This window comes from Alligator sinensis, unplaced genomic scaffold (assembly GCF_000455745.1).
Source record: "Alligator sinensis unplaced genomic scaffold, ASM45574v1 scaffold1362_1, whole genome shotgun sequence".
In the NCBI taxonomy this organism is placed as follows: domain Eukaryota; kingdom Metazoa; phylum Chordata; order Crocodylia; family Alligatoridae; genus Alligator; species Alligator sinensis.
In genome coordinates, this window is record NW_005842898.1 from 4872 (window position 1) to 29030 (window position 24159).

Genomic DNA, 24159 nt, shown 5'->3' on the forward strand with positions numbered 1-24159 from the left:
GATTACTTCATCTTAGAAGTGAATGTCTGTAGCTCCCTGCGCCCAGCTCCACAGCTTCCTGAGTGCTTTCCAGCAGCCAAGGAGAGGTGTCAGGCATAGGGAACATCACCAGGGCTTGGCAAATAGATTAGATGCTTGCTAGGCAGAGGAACAGTGCTCCAGATAAGGGGTGAGGAGGAATCCCACGACCACAGTCAAGGTGAAGGTCCTGACATTTTTGCTATAAGCCATCACACAGAACTTCATGCAGCTTCTTGGTCAGTGTGTGTTTTCTAGGTTTCATTGGGGCTGGGAATACTGCTCTGACACAGGTTCAGAAGGAAGAGGAGTTTGATTTGGTTTTGCAGGGATGTACCTAAGAAGATTTTTACCATCTTGAATTTGTCCTCTGTCTGAAGAAGGGTGCATTTGTCTGAATGCTTGCAAATAATTTTTTTTTTTTTTTCGATTTCTTTGCTGGTCTTATAAAAGGCATCATCTCTGAATGGAAAGTTTTAGAGTTTTGCATTTCATTTGGTTTTTCAGTGTTTTCATTTTTTGCTTGCAGTTTAGCTGAAACAGCAGCAGAGGGCGCATGATGCTCATACCAGTACCAGGCCCTTCCACATTTCTCTGGCCTCGGGCTTTGCCTTTCTAAAGCAGCAAAGAAAGGACTGAGAGGGAGGAGATAGAGAAATGCACACAGAGGAGCAGGCTGAAGGAAATTAGCACCCTCTCGCACAGTCTACAAAGGGAAAGGAGAGGAATTGAATGTTTCCCTGATATTCCTTCCATGGGGGACTGCGCAGAATGAGGGAGGGGTGTGTACTTAGAGTGCATGCTGGGGCGGGACAAATGGTGACAAAGGTAACGGGAAGGAGGGGAGGGGTGGGGTGATGGTAGTGGACTAGATGGCATATATGGGAGGGGGGAATGCAAGAGTGTGTGAGGGAGTGAGAAAAAGTGAATGGGATGTTTGGAGAGTGGCAAGGTACATGGAGGGTAAGTAGGGTTGAGATGGTGGGTAAGAAAAACTGGCAGGACAGAATGGAAAGGCTGGGTATAGGATTCACAATGGAGCTGTGCCACATTTTACTGAGCAACAGGAAAACAATTATGGCAGAAGGGTCAGGCCAGAACCTAGCTTCGGACCTCAGCTGCTTGTCATTTCTGCCTCGGTCACCCCCTTGCAGCACTGCCCCATAACTATTCTCATCTGGGATCAGACAGTGAGAGAGACTGGCATACAACCCATGCCCCAGCTTGGTAAATCACAAAGGGGAGAGAAACATAAAAAGCAAAACAATGTTTAAAAAAATTGCAACAAACCGGAAACCAAAGGAGGGAGTGGGATGGAGTAGGAGGAGACGGATGTAAAAAAACAATAGGAAGAAGGCTGTGAGAACTGCTAAGAACAACTGCTCAAGAAGCCCCTTGTGACTTGCGACTATGCCCCTGAGTACCTCAGTGATGGGCAGTTCAACCTCTCTTTAGCTAACAGCCTTCTACTCTCTGTTCACTGATTCAAGACAGGAATGGAAAAAGGAGGTTTCTTTTCCTCTACCCTTATTTTTTCAGGGGGGAGGGAGGGTTGGGAAATGGGTTGGGCACAGAAATCCATCTCACATCTGAGCAGCTCCACTGCCTACTTCTGCTGCATTTCAGATATTTCCCAGGAGGAAAATGACTGATTCACAGCAGCTTTATCACTGCCCACGTGGATCTGAAAAGCAGCAATGTACTAACAGAACTAGCTGCTTGGAAAGCTTTGGGTAACAGCACAGGCACTGAAGCTGTCTCCAGAGCCCAGACGATGACAATCACACTGTTTCACTTTTGGTCAAACAGGGCTGCTGTTTTTATTAAACGGAAGCTTACATCTCATGGAAATTGCTCTTGTGGAACAGTGGAATTTTCAATCTTCTATTATTAGAAAATCCTCCATCTTGTTAAAAATGCTAATTCACCAATATAACATGCTAGCAAGAAAATGAATAAGCCAGCAAACAATGGAGTATTTTTTTGGCATCAGACCCATATATTTCTTTCCTCAGCATTCAGGGCATGTGAATCTTTATTTTTAAACTACTTAAAAAAAAAGAAGAAGAATCATTCTTCTAAGCAATTAGTAAATCAGTGTTGGACAATGTCCAAGATGCATGCACCCAGCTCAAAAGAATCATTTCTTCCGAGATGTACAGCTCTGAAAATAGACCTCTGTGTATAGAACTTCATGAACTTTTCACTGAGAAAACTTGATACAGAAATTTAGCAAAAGACCAGATAGTCCATAGCCTGTTTTACTGTCTAGCAACCATCAGGGAAATCTCCACTCATTAAAAATAGTTCAAGGCCCAGTTTTATCCCTAGATAAATTGGTACAAATATTAATTTAACTGAATGTTTCTAAGAGCAAAATTGGACCCAGCAGACCTAGCTGATTTACATTAGCTGACAATCTAGCTACTCTAAACTCTTTTACTCTTTTTAAAGCATTTTTAAAAGCAGAAGCTCAGACCCCCATGGACTATTACATAAAGGACTGTTACATAATCCTTTAAGAGCTGCCTCTTTAAAACATGTTAATTTTATTTAGATAAAGGATTAAAAATCGACCTATAAGCAGGTCACTTATCCTGATACCTCCAACAGACAAGTCAGCCCACTTCTTAGGCCAATTCATTCTTTGTTAATACAACCATGAATTCACAACCAAACCAAACCAAACCAAACCAAACCAAACCAAACCAAACCTTCTGTCTTTTCCAGACATGAAGAAAGGTCCTACTTAGTGGTGACATCTCCCCAGCACAGCTATCTGTGCTCACTTTCTCCATCACTCTCCTCCTGGAGTTCTTAACTCTTTGTAGCTCCACTTCCATAAACTGGTTATCCATTTCACCTGGCCCCTGCCTCCCAGACAGGCCCACTATTATCTACGGACCACCTTCAACTGGGTCCCACGCTTTTGTGGGGTCTAACACCTTCTTACATTCCCCAACAATAGTTCAGCCCTGGCTCCCTGCTTAGTTAATTCTACCCATACTAAGCAGGAATTAAATGCTACCATCACTGCAAGTGACCTGACAATGTTAATGTACTAATGTTGACAGGTACTATGCAGAGATGTACATGAATGCCTCATATAGGAGACAGTGCAGAATCAGCCCCACGGTCTCACCTAGTACCCTGAAAGGCAATTTAGCCTGGCAGAAATGATCACAAGCCACCTCTTTCATCCCAACCCATGTGAAATTCAAGCTGTAATTTATGCTGATTTATCCTTCTCAGTCCTATGGTCGTCAAGCAAAGAAAGATTTCTCATCCTGAATGCTATGCCACTACTATGGATTGTTTTTTTCCCCCAATAGCTTCAAACATCTCATTCGGCTCAGTTGTTTGGTATTGGATTAGTACAACAACAATACATTCTTAATCTCTTTATAAAGTAGATACTAATGTGATTTTTGTAGCCTTGCTGATCCAGGAAGCTGAAAAGCAAACCACTTAATGGAGTTATTAAGTTATTAAATACCATCCCTCGATTAGTATAAGTAATCTGTTAATCCTGTAATTTTATTGTTAGTGCTGGCAATCCCTCAATTTGAGGATGGGCTCTCCCATGGCTCATTGATAGGTCTTGAGGTGAATTAAGAGTCCAATCCTTGAGCCACAGACCCATCTGCAGAAGTTGCAGGTCTTTCTGCAGGGGAGGGTAGGCTATTGGCCAGGATTTCTTTCCTCTTCCTTCCTTCACTCCCTCTTCTGTGCTTCCCACTTTACCTCAAAATGGGTAGCCACTTGGTTGAGATTGTGGTGCTACTGGAGTCAGTCAGCAGCCAGCTCCTCCCAAGTCTTAACGTTGGCATTCATTTTTTGAGGTATGTCTTCAGTGTGTCCTTATAGCATTCCCTCTGACCACTACAAGATCTCAGGCTGTTAGCCTAAGCTAGAAGCAGAGAGCTTGTTTGGGGAGTTAGAGTCAGGCATCTGCACACAAGATCCGGCTCAGTGAAGTTGGTGCTTGAGTATCACTGACTCAATGCTGGTAATACTGGCTTCAGCAAGCATGCTGGTATTTGTGCAGTGATCTTTCCACTTGATGTGGAGGATTTTCTGGAGGCATCACTGGTGATACCTCTTCCAGGCTCTTGATATGATGATAATCACTCACATTTCACATCCATAGAGGAGAGTGGAGATGATAACTGCTCTGTATGCCTGGATCTTAGTGTGTTTCTAGAGAACATGATGAATAAAAACATACTAAATTTCTCAAAGGAGGCACTTGTGCACTAGATCCTGTGCTAGATCTCATCAATGTTTACTCTGAGAGAGGTAGCTAGTGGCTACCAAGGTAGGGAAAATAATCAACTACCTCCAAGGTCTTTCCCTTGATGGTAATTTGGGGAGGGGGGGGAGGGGGTCACATTTGTGGCCCAGGGCAGGCTGATAGAACACATTAGTCTTCTCAATGTTGAGAGAGAGACTCAAAGCTCAGTAGGCTTTTCTGACAAGATCCAGTATGGTCTGGATTTCCTTAGCGTGTGAAGTTATCACATTGAAGATCAAGGATGGTTGTTTTGAGTACTTTGGCCTAAGACTGAAAATATCCCAGATTGAAGGGCCTTCCATCCATTCAGTACTCTATGTTAATTCCAGAAGGAAGGCAGTCCTTAATGAGAACCAAGATGACTGCCAAAAAAATGGAGAACAGAGTTGGGGTGATGACACATCCTACTTGACCCTAGTTTACATGACAAACAGATCTGTCTCTGATCTGCTACACAGAATGGTTGCAAGCATCTGGTCATGAAGAGGCCTCAGGGCCTTGATGTACTTTTCAGGACATCCAAATCTGGCCAATATTTTCCACAAGGCTACACAATTAATGGAACCAAAGACCTTGGTGAGGTCAATGAAAGGCATATAAAGGTCCTAGTGTTGTTCCTGACTTTTCTTGGACCTGGCAGGCAACAAAGATCATGTCAATTGCCCCGTGGGATGGTCTGAAACCACACTGGGATTCTGGCAGGACTTCCTCAGCAAGAGGTAGAGATGGTTTAGGAGGATGCAGGCAAGGATTTTCCCTGATGTGGAAAGGAGGGCAATACCCACACAGAGATTTATCTCCTTCCTTGAAGATAGATAGTCATGATGTTAGCATTCCTCAGGTCCCCAGGGATCTCTTCATTGTTCCAAATGCATAGAATAAATTTGTGGAGCCTCAGTACCAGATCCTCACCACCCGCCTTGTAGATTTCAGCAGTTATGCCATCTGGTACAGTAACTCTCTTGTTCTTGGTTTCCTTGATGGCATGCCAGACTTCTTTTAGGATAGAAGGGTTGGTAAGAGATCCCCCTTTTCATGGGGCTGGAAGATGGATTAGATGGTGGCATCTACTGCAGTGAACGCACAGTTCAGGACTGCCTCTAAGTGCTCTTTCCATCTTGTTTGGGTAGATACATTGTCTTTGAGGAGTGTTGAGCCATCCTGTGATTACAGAAAAGTAGGACTGTGTAGCTAATTGGCTGTAGATGGCCCTTGCTGCCCAGAAAAAGCTATGCATGTCCTGTTTGTAAGCATAGAGCTGGATCACTTTGGCTTTATCTTGGCACCATTATTTTTAATTTCCTGGATCCTCATTTGAGTTACAGCTTTGAAGGGACATCATGGGCATCCTGTCCCCGGTGTTCAAGGGCAATTGTTCACCCACAGGGCCCCAAAATCACTACTTTCAGGTCTCATGAAGTACAAGACACAATACTCAAAACACCAGCAACACCCTACAACTTGCCATAGGTAAAAACAGGGGAAGACAAGGGCACTGCCAACACTCTGCTGCTGCAACAGCAGGAAATGAAGAGAGAAGCTGGCAGTTTTTTTAAACAGAGCCACTCCATGCAAACACCAGCTCTAAGCCATGACTTGGGAAACACATCTGCTATTTTACAGTCTGTCTTCCAAAAACAAGGTGTATGGCTTATTTGGGAGGGTGTGGTATGTGAGAAAATAGTGTGCTCAGAAGATCCTCGGAAAAGGACCAGGACCCATGCTTCAGAGGAAGGCAACTCTCTCCTCCTACTGCCCTCCTGTCTGCCAATCTAACCTAGGGGAACATTTCTTTCCAAGTCATAGTTATGGGATGGCACATCAGAAAAAACACCTCCTGCACAGGAATCTGCAAGCACAAAGCACACTGTGCATCTGCAGTAGTTTCAACATTGATGGGAAACATACACACAGTGCATATTTTGTGCCACAACCTTTTCCAGAATTGGACAGCTGTGTTACTGGCATTAGGTAGAGGATTGCATTTTCATCTACCATTCTTAGTTGAAAATCCCATAGCAGCAAAGCTGGAATCTGAGTGAAACAGATATGAGCAGCCCCTCCCGGACCTAGGAATGGCATCAATTTGATCCACTGCTAAAAATCCAGGACTGTAGGCTGGCAGGAGCTGGAGTAACTCATGAAGAGTAGGCTTCACTGTTCCCATAACATCAGATCAATGACCAGCTCCTATGCAATCTATGTGGAATGGCATTTAGAAGGGTGAACTGGGATCTCTGGTTTCCCGCCTTGGATGCTGTCAGCTAAATGAAATTTAAATACGCAACTCTGCTGGAGACTTGCTCCTGCTTTGCTACAGCTGCCTCCTGAAATGTGCTTCTAAATTTAGGATTGATGTTCCATTCCAGGTGTGTCAGACCATAAATAAATGCACATAGACTAGCATATAAGTTCAAATACCTCTGCCCAAGTCTTCAAGCACATTTCTTTTCTCTTAGGTGTTTTTTTCCCCTGTGATTGTTATTTATACCTGATTCCCCCTCTCCCCCCCATATCTTTTAGAAAGGAAGGAATTTATCTATTGGGCATTTCTAAACAAATCCCAGTTCTCAAGCTACAGCTATGACTGTTTCTTTATTTGATACACCTTAGAAATACAACTCACTGAACAGACTTCTCCCTTCCCCTCAAATGCAAGATAGGCACCAGGATCTGATTGTACCAATTTTGTGTATAAAATTGCCTACAGGACGCTGCAATTTATAACCTTCTCCATCTCCAGCTTTGACAGGAGAGAGGATGTAAAGTATGCTGCACAATGAACCTAAGTGAGTGACTGTCAGACTGGAAACCAACTAAGTAAACAAATTGGTTTAAGATGCAGAAGATATTGTGCATCACATGAAAAATGAGATTTAGGGCCTCAAGCTTTAATTAAAAGTTCATCAGATCTTCTCTTTGACTGCTATCTTATCCACATACACACAAAAACACGTGCACAGACCAGTAACCTAGATTGCTCCCAAATCAATATTTGTATAGATATTCTGGAAGAAAAAATTCTGTAGGCAAACTCATAATTCTGACAGGGGCTTCCTAAGATAGAAATCAATCAAACAGCAGAACAAGAAAAACACTTTATTAGTTGTGCAATAAGTTGGGTGGCTGTCAAGATTAGTAGGATGTATCTGACTTGCCTTTCCCTTGGAACAGAGAACCTCTCTCATACTGTGCATATCTGTTGGTGTGCAACACATAGCACAACTGGGTCTTGATCTAAGTGAGGGCTTTTCATTGCTTCTGCAATCCAACTAAACAATTTATAAGAACAAGCTCCAGCACATATGCCTGTAGAGCAGGAAGACCTGAGGGGCAGAGTGAGGTGGTGTCAGTGCAGGCAATATTAGGAATAGTTGAAGAGACAAAAGTAAAAAATCTCATCTGGCCCCTGCATGTGTGTGTGCATGCACATGTGTGCTCTAAATCTACCAAATGCAGAGGTGTGCAGTAAGTCCATCCAAAAATCAGTGTGAAGTTAAGAAGTTCTGCTGAATCTGTTTTTTTCCCCCAAAACAGTCCCAAGAAATGCTTTTAGCTAAAAAGAAATCAAGACCGATCATTAATAAGAAAGTGTGAGAAAAACATCAGCCTGTGTGAGGGATGGGGAAAAAATAATTTAGGAATCAGATTTTGGCAGCCTTTAAAAAAAAGAAGGAAAGAAATGCAAGAGAATAGAGACAACTGCCACATTTTAAAACAGGACAAGTCTAAGCAAACTTTTCCAAAATGTCTTCTCCTGAGAGTGAGACTCCTAACGGGAGGTCTGCGTGTCAATCAGAGGTTTGTGTACAGCATAGATAAGCAAGTCTAAATTAGTTTTGATGCAGTTATACTCAGTAACAGCAGTAGTGAAGCTACAGCATGGGCTACTTGTGTAAGGAAGTGTTCAAGGTCATATGCAGGCATATACAACTCAAATGGCCCCATGTGCTATTCCTACCATATAGCTATTGATCCCTGGGGCTAGATTCAAGCAAGCTCAGGTGCGTAGCTCTGGTATATCTACTCACGGTGCCATTACGCCCCGATTGCTGCCTGATTATACTTTAAGACAGGGGCTGGCAACCTACAGCTCACAGACTAGATCCACAGAGCCATCCCATCAGGCTCATGGACATGGGGTTTTGGCAGCATACATCAGTGGGGGGCAGGAGCTCTCCCTGTTCCACCATGGGGAAAAATGGCAGCAGCAGCAGCTGGGTCCTAGTGCCTACCTATGTGCCTGTTCACATGCATCTGACCTGAACTGGGTCAATCTGTCCCTTGGCCTTAAAATGTTGCCAACCAGTGCTTTAAGAGGATTTCTGCAGTACGTTGGACTGCAGGGTAATGTCGACACATCCTGAGTTAGATTTAAACTAGCTAGCCTGGGTCCTGGTAGCCATGTATCCCTGACAGCATGGAGATCAGGCTATCCACTCAGTCTAGCCACCTAAAAGCAAAGCCACCTATGTGCTTCAATAAAGATATAGCCATAACCTCTATAGCCTGAGAAATGTGATCTGTTTCAGTGTGGTCAGGGGCTGCATGTGGTGCTGGTGTGTGACCTCCAGGTTGCACACTGTATGGGCAACATGCTGCAGGAGTGCCCCCCCATGATGACTACCCCTGAGTAGGCTGTGCTGGCAGCATGCAGGCCCTTACCACCATATGGACTGTGCAGGTCATGCAAAGGCTATATGTTTACTGCTTAAAGGCTATCTGTGCTCTGCAAACCATGTGATGTCCTTTCACAGGCCACAGGTGGCCTGCGTGCTGCCAGTTGGACAGCCCTGATCTATACCATGCTGCTGTCCCAGCAGTACTGTAGAAACAGCCTTAGTCACTTACGCACTGCTGAACAGTTTGCCCTTTGCCTGTAAACTGGCCACTGGAAGGGCCCTTGTATATCCAATCTGAGAGCAGAGGTTCTGCAAGGTAGTTCAAACCCACAGTATATCTACTGCACTTCTCAACTGGCACAGTCAGAGTGACCTAGATTCTTGAGCTCTGGATTTACACTCTCAGTCATACGCTCATATCCAATAGAGTGACCAACCAAAAGTCTGAACCTTTCCTTCCCTTTTGTTCACCTTAAGGCTGTTCTTTTTAAAATCTCTTTAACAGCACAATCAATTTGGGCTCATGGCTATTTCATTTGTATAATGCTGTTGCACCAGTGCTATATCCTAAATTGTTACCTGCAGTGGTTACCTCCATCATTATGACTACTATTTATTACTTGTATTATGGTGCAACCGCCAGGCTGCAACTAAAATCAGGGACCAAGATACGCTCTTTATCCAGAGTAGTTGACAAATTTTGCCCCCAAGAGTTTACCATTGAAATAGACAATATAGGAGGGAGAAACAGAGACACCAGACAAGCAGAATATTGGGAACTTAAGAATAGAGAAGTTGTGTGGCTTGCCCAAGCTCTGTGGCAGGCTAGGAACTTAATCTGCTAATACTTTTCAGGGTTTTAAGCTGTCATCACTGATAATCTCCTCTAGAAGCAGTTGCAGATGACATTATGAGCCTCTTATGTTTTTACATCTGGATTCATAACGCTGTCAAAGGACAGAGCCCTGTGTCTAAGGTCGCTTGTACTCTAGCAAATTTTGCAAGTACAACCATATCTGAGGGAGGACAATCCTTTTACAATATTTTTATATCAGCAAAAGCTTTAATATAGTCATAGTTATTTAGTAAAAATGTCCTTCTACCAGGAGAGTCTATTTCAGTCATGGAACTGATATGAAGTATAACAGCAAAAGTTGTACTGTAAGCAAGGAACCCTCTTCTGGCTTATTTTACAGTAGTCTATGTAGATCATCTTTGTAGATAGCATTGTGGGATCACAGTCTGAGGCTTGAACATGCTTATGTTTAACTTTCTGAAACAATGACTTCCTCTAATTCCAAGTGTAGCCATGTGTTTGAAACTCCTGTACATAGATTTCTTAGATACACAGTTTTTTGTCTTCAAACAGGTATCCCATTTTGCTGCTTTTGCTCCGTGCCATACTTTGAAAATATTGTTTTAATCTCACCTTTCTTACATATGTGCTATATTCTGGACACCCCTTTCAGCCCATACTATGCTATCAGTGCCAAGAGTAGCACACAGTGGGGGTATCTACACATGTAATTAGCACGTAGCAATAAACTCTGGTATGGTTTGCACTGGAGTTTATTGCTCCTGGGCACAGCATTTACATGTGTGCCCGGGACTGCAGCACATTGGGCCAGGGTGGAGCAGCCCTGGATAGCAGAAGGCCACAGGGTTCAGCCTGCCAGCTCGGGGCTGTTCTGACCCAGCTCAATGTGCTGCAGAGGGGCTGACTGGGTGCTACACTGCTGGGTGCTACACTGCTGGGTGCTACACTGCTGGGCTAATTGATAGGTAGCACACTCATGCCCCATCCAGCCCTGGTCAGTGCCTACATGTGCATTTCAGTGCATGTAACTACTCTGCTGTCTTGTCCCAGACAGTACTACCTTACAGAGGAGTTAATTAATTTACTGCATGCTAGTATGGACACACGTGTAGACAGTGACACTTTGCTGCAGAGCTAATTAGTCAGCTCTGCAATAAAGTACACGTGTAGATGCACCCACTATGCTCCATGTTAGGTCAATTTTGTACTGTATAGACCTGACCCTTTGCTAAGTGTATCCTGAATTTCTCCAACTAGTACAGCTTGCTGTTTCTCCTTGAGAGTTTATTTTGCATAACATGCATTTCACCCATATCACTGCTTCTGCATAGTTATACCACATGGAATGCCTGGCTTGGGTTCTTGTCTGGCTTTGGGACTTAGTGTCCAACAGCACATAGTCACATATGTTCACCCTACAAACTCCCATATTTGTGCATGGCTGCAAGCCGTCTTACATTTGTACCATGCTGATCTGAGAATTCTGAATGCCCATGGTTGTTGAATTGACCTTAGCACTCATACACTACATTCTTGGATGGCTCAAAGGGTTTTACCAGTACACCCACCTACTTTTTTGTCTCACAGTAAGAGGTGTTATGAAATAAACAGCAGGCTGCATCTCATTCCTGAAAGGAAAATGCAGTCCTCACCCAAGGACTTTTCTGCTCAGCTTCAACTGGAACTTAGTGAGTGCACTGGGAAACTGCTAGCAGTTATTTCCCCTTTCTTTCTTATCAGTCAAAATTTCTTAGTGTAACTCTAACCTTACTTTGTGTTCAGTAGATCTTTAACTTTGAGATCTACTCACTTTTACCAACAGTCTGTGCAATTTAGCATTTTAAAGCCACACATCTATATGAGCGGTTCTTCTGTTTTTCAAACAACAGACTGGGAGGACAATGGGCTCACATCTATAATGCCACTAGATGGCTCCAAACATTAAAGCTTTCTTCAGTCACCTTCTAACAATGCCTTTTTCTAGCAGAGCCTGCTATCAGGAGCTAGCAAAGTACTATAAAATATATGTAAGTGCTAGTTATTTGTGAGAATTACAGGGGAGGGAATGGAGGGGTACAAACACGTGATATACTGTGTCATTAAGTATTAATAATGACTATAAATGACTATTTACACAGGTAGAAGGCCCAGTGGAAGATGATTTTGTTAGGCACTGTAAGCACATGTTGCAGGGAGATGATCCCTGTCAAAGCAATATGTACATTCAGAGACAATGGTGTATTTACATAGGTTATCTATGTGCTCTCTAATATCAGTATCTTTGTATCGCTGGAGAAAAGATATTTGATTACTACCAGCATTGGGAAGAGGTCAACTCTGCAGTCTTGGTAGCATAGTGTTATCATAGTCAAAACCAGCAGTGAAATTCTCCCTGGATGTACATAAGTTCTATTCTTGTCAGAAGCACTGATATTATGACTATGCCCACCTCCGTGTGAGAAGGAGGTCCTCAGTAGTATGGATTTACATTGCTTTCTTAGGGCACCTCCTGGATGGCACAAGATATGTTTGCTGCATCTGAGCTAGCCAAGCCAGTTACCTCTGGTCACTGAGTAGAGCTAGCTGAGAATTTTCTATTTCAATAGGTTGAGCTCTTTAGTCACTATATTATTAGACTTGCTCCCACAAGGACTATCATCACTATTGTGCATAGTGATTCTATATATGTTGTATACTATAGTGCATTACCAGATTCCCATTGCTGTGGTGGAGTTGGTGGCATTGTAGAAATACATATCTTTAGGAAGAGTGTAATACAGGAGAGATTTTGAAGAAGGGAAAATCTGGAAATACTGGGGATGAAGATATAAAGGATAAAGCTGTGGGTAGAGCAGAGACAGAGACGGTGGTCAGTGTATTGGTAAGAGACAGAGAGCTAAGCATGGACAGTGCATGTATCTGATCAAACACTGCTTGTGGGAGACACTAGCCTAATCTCTGAAACACCCACGTCAAGTCCTAAAAGCCATTTTATCTGAACCCACTTTGCAAGAATTTACCTGCAATGTGTTGGCACCCTGGAGACTGTCTGTAAGAAAATGTTTTAAGGGTAAAAAAAACAAATATCTGACTTTGGGGAAAGAGAAAGAAACAAGTACTGTATATCAAGAAAAAGATAAAGCTGCCTCATGGTACACTACCTAATTCTGACAGAAGTCAAGATAGATCTGCACATGATAAACTAACTACACTGGAGATGCATAAGCTTTCATAAGCAGGGGCTTACTTCATCAGTGGGGAGGTAGCTGTTCTTAGAAAAAAACCCTCTAAAAAGGAATGTGACCAGAAAAATGCAGAACAAAAAAATCACCCACGGGTTGGATTTTGTTTACATAATCATTCACATGTTGAATAAAACTATGGAGCCTTATTCCATTACCTGGATTATCTTTTATAACCATTATATCCCTCATTGGGGTAACTTTTTTTTTTTGCTCTCTCCTACCCATGTACCTCTCAGCAGCTCCCTCTCCTTTTTCCTCCCCCTTCCCTACCCTTTGTATTGTAATTAATGATTCCTGTTGAAGAAACTCTGCTTCCCTTTATAAAGTCAGACGAAGTCATTGTTTACACAAGCGTATGCACGTGTGATTTAGTTAGCTCACAAGGTGCGTGTCTACCTTGCTTTTTGCCTGACTTCAGACTATTTCTCGCTGCCTAATTCTGAGCCTCTTCTTTGTAAATGCACTACAGGGCAATCACCTCTTTCAAAACAAAATACTTGGCACGTCTGTATGGGTCCCATACCTTCAAACATGATTCTGAGACAATTCCTTCCTGGGTTTTGTTTTTTCCCACCCACTGGGTGCCACTGCAGGTTCATTAATGCACCATGGTTACTGCACCTTCAATTTAGTATCTGTAATAACAGGTAGTAAATTGAATGCGCAGTAACTGTTTTTGTGAAGCTACTACGTGGTAGACTAATTCTGCTGTGCATTAGCGCTGCTTTTGCAGTGACATGCTAATGCGCAGTATCATTTAGCATCTCGTGTAGATGTGCCCACCGCATCACTCATTGGATCAGTTTTCACTTAAAAGAGTAGAAGGACCTGTTCTGATGTTAGGTCCAGCTTGCAGCTTGCTATGTTTGGGCTCACTTATGAGAAGAGCTGGCCAGACAAACAAATAACTCTAAACTAGCTATGAAAGGAGAAGTAATTTGTTTTGCTTCACTCAAGGGAATAGTCCAATTTGGCCCATGGTGAAGACTTGATTCTGATGCTATGAACTGAACAATTCTTTCCATTTGTAATGCACCATTAATTGAATTCTCTATGAGATCAGAGTGTGTGCAGCTAAATTTATTAAAAAGCTTGAAAATCATAAGTAGACAGAGGAAGAAGTCATTAAATTTGATGGCATCAATGCGTAAGATCAGCCCATGACTGACAAAGGAATTTCCCTACCTCACGTATAGAATTCACACGGTTAGGCACGTGTCATGATTCATCTTTGAAGCATGGTACTGAGGTCCAAGACCTGTTGGGTTTCTGGTCCCATGCAGCACAGCAAGCCCTCCACACACCTATGTTGCTAGACATTCCCTTGAAACGGTCAGACAAAGACCAAGATATCTCTCTTCTCCATCTGAATCTGGCCAAGAGAGAAATTGCAGCTCACTCCCTCTTTTATAATGCATACCATCAGGAGAAATGCTTCTGAACTCATTAGCATGTGATTTACATGCAGCTATGATTTCCATCCATTTGGAAGCAGAGGCTAATGCGGTATGTTGTGGCCTGCTTGTTAAGTGAAGCATCACTGCATTCTACTTCTAAATGAAGCTCAGTGCTGGTCATGACCCTCAGTGGCTCTTCTACTTGAGAGAAGTGCCTCTTTCCTTCTAACAAACTGACACAAAAAGAGATCAACAGACGTACACAAGCTGGCGCATCCTACACGCGCAAACCCCTGGCAAGAAGCTCTACATAAGGATTATCTGATTTTGGAATTTTCTAAGGCTTTTGTTCAAAACGGCCACATTTATTTCCTTGGTGATGCTCTTAAGTTCCCAAAATCCATGGAAGAGACCTAAATCGCTGCTTTTAGGCCTGTGATTCCAGCATTTAACCAACTGTAAAAGCACAGCCAGGGCGTTTCTGAGATCTTATCTGCATGTTTAAGAATGTTATCTATATTTTTTACAAATGGTACAACTCCTAAATGCATCATACAAAGTACTAGCTTAAAAATCCCCAAATTCTCAGTTCCCAATGATTCTTCAGATAGACATGACTCCTTCTATGACCTTTCTGCAAATCTTGAATGATTTTCTGATTAGGATAAGTAGAAAACCTTTTGGAAATTAGACTCCTTATATAATTCTTAAGCTGTGTTTTATTGTTGCTGCTGTTGTATTGTTTCCTTATGAAATATATCCTGCATGAATTGCATCCTAAAGCATCTAGGAGGTGGAGAACATGCTGCTTGGGAAGATACAGCCCCTCAGGGACTGTGGAAATTGGAGTCTGTGCAGCTTCAACAGATGAGCTCTGAAATGGATCAGTCTTAGCTAGGGAGCAGGCAGGGAGTTGGGCATTGGGCAGCTGTTCCTAAGCCATGCAGAAGCCTGTTCTTTCCTTGTGAGGAAAATAAAATTTGCAGGAACTACCTGGATCAGAGGTAACCACGTTCTCTTCCATGTCAGTAAACCAGCCTGTTTGAGAAGCCATCTAAGGTGACAGATGTATTACTGAGGGCCCTGTTACATATTAATTTTAGGCAGCTCCTGGTGCTCTTAACCCCTGGAGCGTCCATACATTAACACCCGATACAAGTTTTAAGCACACTTTAGGCAGCTTAAAGTTATGCTACTCCAGGGCAGGATTATCTCTGATCCATGTTATTCAGCTTGTGTTGTATTAATGTGCAGCCACTCCTCACAAGTGAGCCATCTGAACTGCAGTCCTCCAGCATCCCTCACCCCTCAGTTTTGTGCAGACATACTTTCTACCCTCTAAACTCTACTGCCCAGGGAGCAGTTCTGGCACCAAGCCAACTCCCCCTCCCACCCTGAGGGTCTGACCTTCCCACCCGCAGGCGTGCAACCCTGTGCAAACAGCCTGTAGAACACATACCAGCTGGACAGGTTACAGGGTCCAGGAGTGGGGTCTAAGAGGGGTGGGATGGAACAAAGTATGGGGTCAGATCAGGTTTCCTTTCCAGGGCAGGGACAGTAGCTCCCCCAAAAGTGCCCTCCCTCCCTGTTCCTACTTCCTAGTCACACCAGGAACCAGAACCAGCACCCCTCACACCCCAATCGCAAATCCCAATTTATTAAAACATGAGACCTTCTTCAATTTACTTCCTCTTTATTGCTTTTTAAATTCTTTTTTTAACTTCATTTTATTTTTTCCTTCAGTGACTGACTTCCTTCATTTCAACACCCTTCTGCCACTCCCATTTTCTCTCCATCTCCTATTTTATTATTCACCCCATCCCATTAACTCTGCACCTCACAGCTTCATGTTCCTGCCCCTGCTCCAACCCATCTCTCACGCCCCCTCCCCTACCTAGAGCAGGGATAGAGGTCTGTCTTTGGTCCCCTCTAGTGGCAATTCACATCTGTAGCTCCTAGTCAGGTCACTGTTCACCAGCCCTCTAGCAAGTCACAGATGTGCAGGTGGGGGACAGTCAGAGAAGGTTTTAATCGTAAGGTGTGACTGCTCCAAACTCAAGCTAGAACTAACACTGATCAACATTTGAGCAGCTCAAAATGCTATGTGTAACAAGGCCCTGAGATATCTCCCAGTAATCAAGCCTCTTTTCTTCTACTAATTGTTTGTCTTCTACCTCTGGGAATTTCTTCCCCAGCCAATTTCACAGCTCTATCCACTGTTTTTAAAAATTGCTGTACTTGCTTCCTTCCCCAGACCTGAGGGAGATCGCTTTGCATTCAAAAGCTCATCTACATTTTTCCAAGCCATGCAGTCATTCCAATAAAAGATTGGCCTCCCAAACACTTCGTTGCCTCTCACATAATTCCTGGACCATCATAGCTACATCACTTGAACCATCTAACACTATCTTCTGCTTGAACAAGAGTGATTTTGCTGTCAGAGCTTCCTCTCTCTGACTACAGGAATTAGTGGAAGTAACAGAGTATGAGCATTCGTCAGGGTCCCCAGCCTGAGACATATAGGGTTCATCTACACATGCATTTAATTGTGGATTAGACTAATTAACCATGGAGTAAAGCATTGCCATCTACACATTTAACAGTATCAGGCCACAGTAAACTAATAAACACCACAGTAAGATAATACTGTTGGGGACAGTACTATGTTATGCCAGTACACACAAATTTACTGTGATTAAACACACGTGGAGATGATGACTAAGGGAATAAATTGTGCCCAGTCTGCCCAACCAGCTGGGGGACAGACTTCTGCCTGCCATCTAGCCACATGGCTCCATGCTTTCAGCAGTCTCATGCCTCAACCAGCACCTCTGACACCTGATGCTGCCACCCAGAGACTGGGGCTGAGTGGTCCTGGTATAAGCTGCTCTGTCCTGGCTCAAATCGCTGCTGTCCCAGGCTCACATGTAGATGCCATGCCTGGGAGTACTTTACTAAAGCTCAAACTGCTCCTGAGTTTGCTTTAAATTAATAGCACATGTAGACATACCCAAAGAGAATAATTCTGAACTGTGGGAAGCAGAAGAGGCCAGAAAAACGGACAGCATTAGAAAAAGTGGATGTTTACCACCAACAGGAGAGAAACCCTTGGAGTGATGGAAGGAGTGGTGATTGCTAAAGAAGAACTGTGTTCATGTCTTCTAGATGCTCCAAGGAGACAGAAGAAAAAGACGAAAAGTAGCTTTGGGCTAAAACCACAGATCTGGAAGGCACTCAGGTTTTGGAGTTATTGCAACCTGTGTGTATTTATTATTTTGGTGAGTATGTTTTTATTTTATGCATCTTCAATCCATTTGCCTAGGGTTCTCCCTTCAGAAGCCTCCCCTGTGCTAGGATTTCAATATTTACTTGTAAAAGCTAATTTGCTGTTAATGGGGAGGAAGGTGTAATTCCATTAGCTCCCAAAGTGTTTCAGTTCCTCTAATTGGTTTGGATCTGGCCCTCTCCAGACTGTGAGCTCTGTCTGCTGCCCGCTGACACCAATTATGCATAGCTGAAGAGTGGACAACCTCTCCTGCTCCATAGGTCTCTTGCTATGTGAGACCCACCTGGCATCTATTTATGACTTTTTAGTCATCTTTATCAGCGGAAGAGAAGCCTCACATTTTATCCAGGTATTAAGCACTGTGCTCAGATATCAACTGGAAATTGCTTCTGCTTGCAACATGTCTGACACAAGCACCCTCCATTGGTATTATAAATACTTGTTTTATACCCTACCAAGCAAAACAAGGCAACAGCAAAAGAGCACTATACTCAACTATGTTTTTGGATGTTTGGGTTTTTTTCATGGCTCATGCATAACGCCACAGTCACTAGTAAAGAAAACAGAAATCGCCCCATCACAGGAAAGTACCCCCCACCATCCCCTGCTCCCTGTAGCTATCACTAGTATTAGGACTTTTCTCTTTGTAAAAGAAAGCCAAGAAAAAAACCTCACAAATATATAGATATTGCTTCTCTTGTATGTGCACACACACAAACCATTTTGTAACTTCAAAGGTCTTTTACAACTATTAGCTAAGATCTTTTACAACTATTAGCTAATTCAAGTAGCTCTAAAGTTATCCACTGAAGACACACACACCAGCCAGTGCATTACAGTGTTTCCAGTCCAGGAAGTAAGTATATCTGTTGCATGGGGCTCTTCCATTTCTCCTGTGCATGATGCTCGGATGTTCTCCTAATCAATGCACTAAGTTTTCTGCATAATTCAAATGCAGGTTTGATTAAAATCTGGAATGAAGCAGCCACGATTTGTGTCTCTTTGGACATGATGGGCTGGATCCTAAAACAACATAAACTGATATAACTATAATGACTTCAATAGAAATAAACCTAGTTATATCTGCAAGGTTTTGACTTAATGATTTTTTATTTCCACCTCCCCTCTTTCCCCCTTAAGAACACAGCTTTATAAAAGCAGATCAAGGTGTCAAGGACATTTTCCAGAAAGAGCATGCCCTTCTCAAGAAGGTCATTAGAGTTTTGTTGGTTTTGTGGTAGGCCAGTAGTTGTTACCAGCCATGCTGTTATGGGCAACAAACTGACTTCAGCCATCACATAAGGAAATGTGTTGTCACAAGGATTGTTTCAAGTAAGTGTTTGAATAAAAGGTTTCAAAGCAAAGAAAAATCCCTCAATCTGTGTAGTAAATATAGGCTCCTGGGACTCTATATAATGTAAGCTAGTAAAATCAGTTAAGGAGCCTTTCAAATGCTGGGTAGGAACAGCAGGCTGTGGGTGGGCTGCTGTACTCTGTGAAGGCTGACTGTTAATATCCAGACCTCAAATGCCAATTTTCCATTCACTGCTGTAAAATAGCAGACTATCCTGTGGTAAAAATAACCATGTGAGACATGTAATACATTCCAGAGTTTGCTTCACCTACAACACATAGTCAAGAATGTGTCTGTGAAAGTTCATCGGGCATTTATGTCACTGCTGGACCAAAGAATCCATTTCAAGTTTGTAATCTGGAGAGAGGAGGGGTGGACAGGGGAATGCTGTAAGTGCATTGCCCACTTGTTCGGTATTTACTATCCAGAGAACTCAGAGGATCACTATCATGGGGCAAGGGCAAAGAATCACAGATACTTTTTTCTAACACCAAACAAGAAAGTTTAGAAGAATGTTATCTCCCCCAAAAAGGGCACCTATACACGAGCACCAAAGATGCTCCGACGTGCTGAAATTCCAGCACATCGGAGCAGACTCCATTTATTGAGTCTGCTGGAGCGTGGCAATTGCCATGCTCCAGCAGCCTCCTGCATCTCATGTATCGGCATCCCCACGCTTCAAAATGGTGGCGGGGGCGCTTGAACTAAAGCTCATTTGATGATACAGGAGATGCGGCAGTGTCTTAGAATAGCTCTCAGAGCCACTCTAATTAAAGCGCCATGCTCCCCTGCCCCCATGCCCGGAGCACGTGTAGAAGTCCCAAAAGCTTCTTGCCCTTAGTCTCTGATGCACTTTAGAATTTCTGCCTAATCATATTCCCTAGCCCTCTTCTGCTTAGATTCTCCCACAGATTTAAATGAACTGTACCCCCAGCCTCACATTTCTGTATCTGATGGTTAAAGAATGTTTTCCATCCAAATCTCTTTTGAGACCCAGTCTGCCCCACTGACATCAAAGGCCAAAGCCCAGTGGGAAGAGGATCCAGTCCATAATCTGTGCTAAATTGGTAGCTAGCAATTTCTAAAAATTAGGGGAAAAATCCTCTTTGTCTAAGCCAAGATTCAAATTCTGCCTCCATTACCAGCTTAAGTAGCATTCTTCTAACATTTTCCCTGGGGCATGTAAAAAGTTGGCTTTCATGTAATTATGACTCTGAAGAGTTCAAAAATGGTTTCCTAAACACAGGAGGATTGTTCCTCACCACCATTACTTTATCAATTCTGAACTTGGCTTTATCAATCTGCAGTTTCTGTATTCTGTAGAATAAGACACAGTAACAATGTCTACCCAAGACATTTCCTGTGGAGTAGACTAATTATTTCTTCAGTAATCATCTTGCATCTACACATGCAGGGCTATTAGGCTGGAGTAAACTGATAAACTTCACATTAGGGTAGTACTTGTAAATACAAGTTCTATCTTGCTGCAGAGATTTTTACTTTGCAACAGTGCAGGTGTAGATGCTGATGTGGCTCGCTGGGCCATGAGGGTGCTTGAGTGTGGGGGCTGCTTGCCGGCTGGCCTGCACAATGGAGCACCCTTATGCCCCAGCCAGCCCCTCTGGAGGATGTTGAGCCAAGTCAGAGAAGCCCCAGGCTGGCAAACTAACCCCCAGGTCTCCTGTCAGCCAGGGCAGCTCTGACCCAGTACAACATGCTGCAGTCCTGAGAGCACGTTCAAACAGTGCACCCGTGAGCAGTAAACTCTGGTGCAATAAGCACTGAAGTTTATTGCTCCACCCTAATTGCATGTGTAGACATGCCCAGTCAGAACCAATCCCACCATCCAGTCCAAGCATCCCTCAGATCATTGCCTGTGATCACAAGGGACTGGACTCGATGAGCCATGTAGTCCTTTCCAGGCCCTGTGTCTTTCTACCTACCTCTACTTGGCTTTCATGCGTGATTATACTTCTAATTGTGCTTATGGTTTCTTACTCTCTAAAAAAATTAAGAGAATCATAATAATCAAGCATTTACCCTATGATTGTAAGGCTCTTATGCTTGTATTCTGCTTTAGTATTTGCTGCACACCAGCAAAAACTGCCTTTGTCTCCTTTATGCGTGTTGTGTGCTTCTGTATGCCCCTTGCTGGTAGTTATTAATGTAATCATAAAATGGTATTTAGTAATTTGTAATGGCTTCTTCATTATGGGCTGTTCTGCTTTGCTACTGATTTTCATGATATTCTGGGATTATGTATTAGAAAAGTTAACTAAAGTAGGCCCAGTTTTAGAAACACTTGTGCATACATGATCCCATTAGAGTCACTGTAAGTGTGATGTGACTCAAGCATAAATGTTAACAGGGTAAGGGCCCAGCTTTGTGACTTCTTGAACCCTAAGTATCATTAAAAACCTGGCAAAAACAGCTACCATAAAATAAGAAAAAGTGAAATATTATGGCTTTACTTTAATTTTTTTCTAGTTGTGTTCAGAAGGAGGCAAATTCTGATACCCTTATGTACGCTGGATAGCATGCTACAACACATGCATTCAATGTGAAAGAGTAGGAACCAGACCCACTCTGCTTATGGAACCATTATAACTGTATTAAAGCCTGCTGACTGCCACAGAGTCCCAGGAATACAAACTGACCTGACTTCTGATACATGAAGAGGAACAGCTCCTCACCATAGAGGAGAGAACACCAGGCCCTTTCACACATACCTCAACCATCTTTGGTCACAAAAGAAAACACACACAACCTCCCCCTCTCCCTTGTCAAAGGATAGAATTACCAGGATTTTGTTCCCAAAGTTTAGTCATGCTAAAAGCAAACCAGGAGGTTAAAAATTATGACTCCTTGGATATGTCTATCTGTAAATTAATGCACAGTAAGGCTACTGCACAGCAAAATAAGGCACTTGGAACATATATACACATGTGCCCCGTTGGGCACAGATTTTTGTCCAGTGGGAACAGCCTGGTCCAGTGCTGTTCCTTCCCTGCTCTGCCTCCCTGCACCAGCCGGGGGGAGCTCCAGGCTCCCCCAGGTGGCCTGCCCAGGGGCTGACAGAGGAAATGGGGGGTTGGTCCTGATATGCACAGGACCAGGAGACCTGTGCTGGCAGCAGGGGCAACTGGCTCCTGCCCTGCACACACCAGGACCAGTCCCCATGTGCACAGGGCCAGGAGAGCTATGGTGGCTGCAGGGGCTGGAAGCCACCTACTCCTGCAGCTAGCAAAGCTCTCCTGGCTCTATGCGCATCAGAACCAGTCCCCATGTGCACAGGGTGGGAGACAGCTGCCTCTGTAGCTCCCCCAACATGGCTTAGCCAGGCAGCTATTGCCCCTTGCTGCCTGGGATGACCGGGAGCAAAATTGCTCCCGGTCAGCATCTACGCAAGCACTGCTGTGCAACACCTAATGCTCTGTTTATCTAGTACCTGCAAGGCCATCCCTGGCGGGGAGGGGAAGGGGGGCAAATCGGGGTGACCACCCTGGGCCCTGCGCTGTGGGGGCCCCGCAGAGCAGGGTGGAGCAGTGGCAGCACGGAGCTGGGAGGAGCGGTGGCTCCACATCCAGCAGCTTGCTTCCCTCCTTCCCCTGCCACTGATGCTGCTACTGCAGCTTTTTCACGTCCAGGGGGAGCAGAGCAGGGACAGAGCCCAGCATGGGTTGATGGACCCTGGGCCCCACACCCTGCTCGGGTCAGCTCTGAGTACCTATCTGTGTTGGTACTAGCAAATGGTGCATTAGACTAATTTAATGTGCAGTAAGTCCAGAACACATGTAGATAGTGACTCTTTACTGTGCGTTAGATTAGTTTAATGCACAGTGAAGCATCTCATGTAGACATGCCCCTTGTTTGTGTTTTTAGCAACACTGAGCTACTAATTCACATAAATCTTCACTGAAGTTGGTGGAGGTTTTATCACTGACTTCCAAAGTACTCAGATGGCCAAACTCTGCTGCTATTTAAAACCTCATTTTTAACATATATTTGAATTCTAGATGGATTTGAGCCAGTTTACATAACTTTTGCTGACCCCTTAAAGAGATCCCTTATTCGGCTTTACCAAAGGCACAGCCAAAAAAAAGGATCGAGCAAGCAAGTAGTTCCTTTATGGAACTAAGGAAATAATGCACAAACAGCATATATTTGTTAATTAATTTAACTTCTGTCTGCTCACAAATCCTCCCTTTTCCCATTATTCACAGTTATTCAACTATCATTTAAATATATTTTTATTCATTTTATGGGTTGACTGCAAGTATTGAAAAGTTGAACTATAGTGTTGAGCTATGACTGGTCACTTAAGATATAACTGTATGAGCACAAAAGGATTTCTGGTAACAGTACTGTGACTTTAAAATTTGTTTTTCATCAATACTCATGCATACAAATTACATATTTGATTTCCACAAACATAATGCCATCAGTTATATGCCCAAGGGGAATATGAAATAGGTGCAAACGCAAAGAAAGACAATCTATTTAGGAAGTCAAATATATTCTCACAAGCTGAGATTTTCAAGCCTATCTAGAAGACTAAGATAGACTAAGACAGACTAAGATAAATCCATTATTTTCCATAGGAATTGTCCATCTAAATCCTCTAAGCAAATTAGAAAATCTTACTAAGTCACTTCCGTTATTCATCCAGCTATAATTTTTAAACTTTCAAAAAGTCTTTAAATAGTCAACAGGGCCTACAGACAGAGTCAATATGACTTTTCCTATAATTAACATTAAATGCTAGTTTCTTGCATCCATGTGTAACATTTGCAGTAACAAAACACATTGTCAGGTGCAAACAGACAACTGTTCACTGGGCCTAGGCCTGTGCGAAGCATCTAGTATTCACGTCAGATTTGGATTCGGCCCATTAGGAAGACAGTGATTCATTTGGTGATTTGAATCACTGTCCCAAATCGATTTGGCCAAATGTGATTTGGAGATTCAGCTGCCGCCAAATTGGTGGAATCTCCGAATTGGCTCCATCCCCCGCCCACTCTCTGAGCACTGTCAATGGCTGCTCCTCCTGGCTCCAGCTCCCAGCTCTTTGAAAAAAAAAAAGCCCAGCACTGATCAGCTGCTGCCAGGTGTGTGTGTGTGTGTGT

The 24159-nt window shown here is 43.4% G+C and overlaps 1 protein-coding gene across 1 annotated transcript in view; it reads right to left on the minus strand.

The window, feature by feature from the left end:
* Nucleotides 1-16705: 16705 nt before the first annotated feature.
* The window catches only part of LOC112548053 (paralemmin-2-like), a 144717-nt gene continuing 137263 nt past the window's right edge, over nucleotides 16706-24159 (minus strand). The window contains exons 4-5 of the mRNA XM_025192146.1: nucleotides 18517-18702; nucleotides 16706-16850 (exon numbers count right to left, since the gene is read on the minus strand). Of these exons, the coding sequence (XP_025047931.1) occupies nucleotides 16706-16850; nucleotides 18517-18702 (331 nt within the window). The remainder of the gene's footprint in view (nucleotides 16851-18516; nucleotides 18703-24159) is intronic.